Source organism: Tetrao urogallus (genome assembly GCF_951394365.1).
Source record: "Tetrao urogallus genome assembly, chromosome: 7".
Taxonomy (NCBI): Eukaryota; Metazoa; Chordata; class Aves; order Galliformes; family Phasianidae; genus Tetrao; species Tetrao urogallus.
Window position 1 is genome coordinate 44981999 of NC_136820.1, and position 6744 is coordinate 44988742.

General features: G+C 44.3%; 1 protein-coding gene across 1 annotated transcript in view; it reads left to right on the plus strand.

Annotated features, from left to right (window-relative positions):
- Positions 1-3176, plus strand: part of KMT2C (lysine methyltransferase 2C) — a gene marked incomplete at both ends in the record, with an annotated part of 185447 nt that extends 182271 nt beyond the window's left edge. The window contains 5 exons of the mRNA XM_079538074.1: positions 122-290; positions 1487-1603; positions 2284-2357; positions 2734-2842; positions 3084-3176. Coding sequence (XP_079394200.1) covers positions 122-290; positions 1487-1603; positions 2284-2357; positions 2734-2842; positions 3084-3176 — 562 coding nt within the window. The remainder of the gene's footprint in view (positions 1-121; positions 291-1486; positions 1604-2283; positions 2358-2733; positions 2843-3083) is intronic.
- Between the last annotated feature and the right edge of the window lie 3568 nt (positions 3177-6744).

Below are 6744 nucleotides of genomic sequence, written 5' to 3' on the forward strand. Positions count from 1 at the left end.
CTGCTAGCTGGCTTTAAGTGTGTGTACGTCTCAAAGAATTTTGCATTGCTGTTGTGGCTGTCTTCAGAGAAATCTTCAGTTTTTCTTGTATTTTTTCTTGTTACATGCCCAACTCCTACAGGCCTCACACCTTGAATAGCACCAGCACATCGAAGTCATTTCAGAGCACAGTCACAGGGGAGCTGAACGCGCCTTACAGTAAGCAGTTCGTCCATTCCAAGTCCTCCCAGTACCGGAAAATGAAAACAGAGTGGAAGTCCAACGTGTACCTGGCTCGCTCTCGCATTCAGGTCAGTCCTCATTCTAGAAACTTCCCATGCTGATTTTAATCTGTACTTCTATTTGATGTATTTGTTCTATGCTAAGAAATGAAGTGAAGCAATTGCAAAACTCCTTCAAATCTCTTCTCAAAATTTGGTAATTTGGACGTGGGAAATCGTGGCATAGAGTGCCAAGCAAGACATCTTATTAATTATTGTAAATATCTTAAAAAATAATTAATTGCAGTCATCTAGAGATAAAATGAGTTACGTTATTTCAAGGTGCTTTTACCATGTTTCTCAAAAGGTTAATGGAAACTAATAATTAGATGAATGCACAGTGGAAGTATGAGGCAAATCAAGCTGAGCAACACGGAATGAGGCCTTCAGGAGGGGTTCAGCACTTCATTGCATTCAGAAAGCAATGTGTTCTTTGGATTGTTGTCACTGCGGGTTTGTTCCACAGACTGTGTTGCAAGAAGGCTGTGGGGTGACTTCATTGCAGCCTTCAGTACCTAAAGGGAGCAGGAGGGGAGTCAACTCTTTACAGGGGTAGAAAACAGCAGGACAAGGGGAAATGGTTTTAAGTTGAAGGAGGGAAGATTTAGGTTGGATATCAGGGGGAAGTTCTTTACTATGAGAGATGGTGAGGTGCTGGAACAGCTGCCCAGAGAGGTTGTGGATGCCCCGTCCCTGGAGGTGTTCAAGGCCAGCTTGGATGGGGCCCTGGGCAGCCTGGGCTGGTATTGAATGTGGAGGTTGGTGGCCCTGCGTGTGGCAGGGGGTTGGAGCTTCGTGATCCTTGAGGTCCCTTCCAACCCTGGCCATTCTGTGATTCTGTGTGTGACTCTGTGATTTTTGCATTGTTATTATTTATTTTAGATTGGATTCAACTGTGCTGTTGTGTTCTTACTATGTTTCTTCACTCTAGGAAGGCCTACTTTTAATGTCAGTAAATCTGTAATCTTCACACAGTTAGTTATAAGGTGTAAGAGGTGTAAGAGAAGCCTGCTTTCTTACCTAGGCAGCAGCCAAGTATGTTTTACTGCATTTGAAGTATTTACTGCAAGCTTTCTCGGTGCTGTTTCCACATGAGCTACTTTCCTATGCTTTGTTCCTTCTGCGTTGTTCTCTCATGATTTTCTGCAGGATTGTTTTTGGGGCATGGTGAGCAATGCAGTGTAAATTTGTTAGGAATTTCTAACTCACAGCATATTTTTTTGTAGGGCCTGGGCTTATATGCTGCTAGAGACATTGAAAAGCACACTATGGTCATTGAGTACATCGGAACTATAATCCGGAATGAGGTAGCAAACAGGAAGGAGAAGCTTTATGAATCTCAGGTACTGGGGGTGTTCACTCACTGTTGTTTCTCTCCTTGCCCTTTCAAATGCTTGTAGAATGGGACAAATGCTGCCTGGTTTCAGGGATCATGAAAAGACAGACAGTGCTCTGCGATGACTGCAGCAGGTGTAGGAGTCAGGTCCTCTGTGTTCTGTGTGCTGCTTGCTGGAAGAGCAGTAGGCTGGAAAGGACAGCCAGAGGTGTCCGCAGGGTTTGTTATGTGTGCTTAGATGTTCAGCACATCTCACAGCAGAGCCAGGTAATCTGTATTCTGTTTTTTCGAGGACAAAGACAGAACTGTCACTGGGATGTCAGCACCTGCACTTTTTAACAAGAACTTCTTATTGAAATTCAAAGCAGTTTTTTTTCTGTAACTCAACAGTCTCGTAATGGTTAATGCACTTAAAGATCCTCGATACGAGGCAGCACAGAAATCCAAGCTATTGGTACTGGATGGGAGAGAAATATCACTTGGACAGGCAGACACTGCCGACCCACTCATGAAAGTGTGGCTGGTGGCAGCGTTCCACCGTTAGATGACGTGTGAGTCCCTTTCCCTAGCGAGCCAGTAGGTATGAAGGGAGAAAAACCCCTGGAGGTAACCCACGCTGCTGCTTTGCTTCAACCATTGATGACTGTTGAAAACCCACACGGGTCTGTCTTCCAATTCCTGTTTCAGAACCGCGGGGTGTACATGTTCCGCATTGACAACGACCACGTCATCGACGCTACTCTGACGGGAGGTCCCGCAAGGTGGGTGGCTCTGGGGCAGCCCTGTCCCATCCTCAGCTCTCCCCATCCCCTCGCCGGGGTTCAGTGTCGGGGATGTGCATTTCTGCTTTCGTGCCTTTTGGATCGGAGTTCTGTGGGCCCAACATTGCAGCCTGTCCCTCTGAAAGGGTCTCGTCTTTTTCATTAGCCTTACTCATCCATCACTGTGTTTCATGGCAGCTGGGGAGAAGGTGAATTTTTTTTTTAGACATTTTATTCTGTTGGCATTCTGTAGGTAAAGAAACAAGCGCAGAATAATGCAACTCTATCTGGAATTGCAGCCCTGAAGCTGAGGTCATCCTGAGGTTTGATCACCATTTTCCATAAAGTCACCTTTTCAAATGTTCTGTGTTTGCAGGTACATCAACCACTCGTGTGCCCCCAACTGCGTGGCGGAGGTGGTCACTTTTGAGAGAGGACACAAAATTATCATCAGCTCCAGCAGGAGAATCCAGAAAGGGGAGGAGGTACGGCCGTCCCATCTGGCTTTCCCCCACTGTTGCCACCTCTGTTCATTTCCAGATACTGCCACAGTGCGGTGTGGCTGTGCTGTGGTGGGGAGGTGACATTGCCCTTCCCCTTTTCATTTTAAAACTTGCTGGTTCCTACGAGGAACTCTGGTGTATTTTACCATCTAAATTGTAGATACAGGGAAAGATGTGGTAAAATCCTCTTGTCTTATAACCGTTCTCCTGAATCTTGTTCCAGCTTTGCTATGACTATAAGTTTGATTTTGAAGATGACCAGCACAAGATTCCATGTCACTGTGGAGCTGTAAACTGCCGAAAATGGATGAACTAGAATGCATTCCTTGCTGTCTTTTGAGGGTTGCTTGTCCCTAAGAAGAAGTGATTCACGTTTTGATTTTGTCGACAGAAAATTGTTGCCTTTTTTGAAGGGAAAAAAAAAATAAATCACTTCTGGAAGTCCAGATTTCTACTCCAGGATCTCGAAAGAAAAGAAACAAACCCCACAAAACAAGCACCAGGAGCAAGCCGGCAAAATCTGAAGCTGACTTTCCAGCCACACGGAGGTTAAACTGAGTTAACAGAATGGTCCAGCACTTTTGTTTTTGAGCTCACTAAGGAGAAACTGTTTAACTTGGGCAAAGAACCGGGCGCTGACCTGCGGCGTGCAGGTGGGCATTTATGAATGTAAGACTGAAATCACCAGCGAAAGGGAGAAGTCCAAAGTGCTGGCCACAGCCTTATTTGATAAAGGGGCAGGCCCTCTAATTAAAGAAAAATTTTAAATAAAAGTAGACACCACTGAACAAGGAATGTACTGAAACGACTTCCTTAGGGATAGAGCTAAGGGAAAAATAACTTGCACTAAAATACATTTAAATACTTGATTCCATGAGTCAGTTTATTGTAGTTTTTTGATTTCTGTAAAATAAGAGAACCTTTTTGTATTTATTATTGAATAAGTGAATGAAGCTATTTTTAAAAAGAAAGTTAGAAGAAAGCCAAGCTGCTGCTGTTACCTGCAGAACTAACAAACTCTGTTACTTTGTACAAAAGTGTAAATATTTTGAGGAAAAAAAAAATACAGTATAAAAATAGTTATTGACCAAATGCTATCAGACTCCGCAGCAGTTCGGTGCTCACGATCCAATGTCAATAGGGATGTTACAATATGATCTCAGTGCTACCAGACGTGCTTAGAATGATGGAATAACCAAAATCTCCATTTCAAGAGAGGTTGTTGTTGGTTGGTTTTCTTTTTAAACGTTTCAAGCAGTCTCAACTGTGGTCTCTGCAGATTTTTTACTCACACCTTCAGCCCGTGCCGCGTGTTCCGATGCTGACTTTCACAGATGGTGGGGTGACGTAGATTCATCTGATTTGCATTATATTGTCGCATCCCTATTTCTTCAGTCAGGTTTCTTTTCTTTTTGTTTGTTTGTTTTTGTGCTTAAAATTGGTGATAACTGTGAATAACTGCTCAAACCACCCAAAATCAAGAGAGAAGCGCTGAGCATTGGGTTTTCCTTCAGCAAAAATGGGCCCGAGGAGGGGGAGCTGAACATGAGAACAGCATAGGAGCGCGCAGGGGGAGCTCCGGTCCGCTGCCTTCACCCAGGAAAAGGAGAACAGAGCTGAGATGGAGCGCGTGCAGCTGCAGGACGCTGGCAATTGGGTTATGGGAAATGTAATTTAAAGATGTGTTTGTATGGATTGTTTTTGTTTACATTTCTTTAAAATAAAAAAAAAATAAAACACTGTTTTGTGTTTGCTTGTAGAGATTTAATCAGCATTTGGAAGCAGGTTAGCTTTTCATTTTGTACTTAAAATTCTGGTACTGACACTTCACAGACTAAATATAAAAAAAATGAAGTTTTTTTGTGTGCACAATGAAAGTGGACTGTAAACTGTTGGTATATTCAGTGCTACAGTTCTGAACTTGTAATGTATATGGCATGATGTATTTTTATCTTACAGAATAAATCAATTGTATATATTTTTCTCTTGATAAATAGCTGTATGAAATTGTTTCTTGAATATTTTTCTTCTCTTGTACAATATTCCGACATCCTACCAGTATTTGTCCTACAGTTTTTTTCTGTTCTGTATAATAGTATCTAATGTTGGCAAAAAAAGAAAAACATCACAAAAAAAAAAAAAAGAATTTTTTGAAGTATACAGAGTGTTATGGGTTTTGGAATTTGTGGAAACAGATTTAGAAGATCAGCATTTACAAATAAAAATATTTTACATCTATAGTGGTCCCCTCCTGTCTTCTTGGGGATGTTTTTGCATTTCTGGCCTCACACCCATCTCCTCTCCAGCACTGCAGTGTTGTAAAAAACCACTCAGGTTCCAAAAGACCTTAAAGACCATTGAGTCCAACCACAACCCAACCATACTACCCCAACTCTACCAACCCTCTGCTAAATCACATCCCTGAGCGCCACGTCCAGAGCTGGTGACTCAACCACCTCCCTGGGGAGCCTATTCCAGTGCTTAACAACCTTTTCTGTAAGGAAGGTTTTCTGTGCAGCAGGAGGGTGGGCATGCTGTGGCACTGTGCTCTGCCTGCTTCGGAGGCGTCAGCTTCTGACAGTGCCACAGGGGAAAAGAAAAAAGGAAGAAAAAGAGAAGGAGCAACAGAGCCAGGAGGCAGCCTACATGCAAATGCAGTGCCTGGCCCAGCTGTCACCACGGCTGTGGTTGGCTGCTGGGACTGTCATAGAAGGAAGGAACGTGGTGATGTTTGTCTGGAGGGCAATCCACTGCAGCCCACTGCTGGGCTTTGTGATCAACCCCTGCTTACCTGCACCCTGCCCTGTGACACAGCTCCTGCTGAGGGCACTGCTCACAGCTGTTGCTCCTATTGCACTCCTCCTCCCTCTGTGGCTGAAGGACCCATCAGGCTGTCACAGGTGGAGCTGCTCTTGCAGGAGAAGACTGAGGACTGTCATCATTCCACCTCATCCTGCCACCTTGCAATAACCCAATGCTGGGTTGTGTCTCTCTGCCTGATTGGAAGGGCAGAGCTGCCTCTGGCTGATGAACACAGCAAAGGGGGAAGCACACAGGTTAGAGCGGGAACTGCAGAAAGCAAGCCCTATGTGGTGGTCCCTGGGGGCTGAAGCAGGGGTTGGAAAGCACAGCAAGCAGTGAAACCAACCCGTCACATGGGAGGGGAAGCAGAATCAGGAAAACAAAATCCCAACACAAAACTTACCCCCAAACCCTGCAGGAGATGAAAGGAAGAATGCAGCTGTGAAAAAAGGAGTGGGAAGGATGGAAGAGCTGTGAGGGTGTAGGTCCACATCAGTGCCAGCCCTGCTGATGGCTACAAGGAGTACAGCCAGAGGGAGTCATAAAAAACAGATACTTTATTTTATATGCAGCTAGGTCATGAGTCATCAAAATAGACTTTGTAATAGTTACTTTGTTTTAAATAGGAGGTGACAATGACACCTAAGGATTTCAGCTATGTGAAATGTTCTAAAAATTGTAAATTAAAACAAATATTACAATGACAACTTCCAGAAGATAAAAGGGAATTAAAAATACTTTCCAGGTAAAGTAAAATAATTCCTCCAGTAAAACCATACTAAAAACATGAATTACCGAGATACCGCACGTGGAATACTCAAAGATGAACACCTTTCTGTCATCTAAAAGACCCGCAAAGCTAAAAATCTCACCATTTAAGTTACACTGCTCTAATGATTTCTCTTACTGAAAATCAGTCCAATGATCCAGGCTAACTCAGGGCTCCGCTGCCATTACTGCTGCATCCGACACAGCCCAGGGCTCCCCGAGCTGCTCCCCGCAGCCCAGCCGAAGGCTCCTCCCTGTGCTCCGCCGGCTGCAGCGGCCAAGGGCTCCCAGCACAGCACAGCTCTGCGGTGACA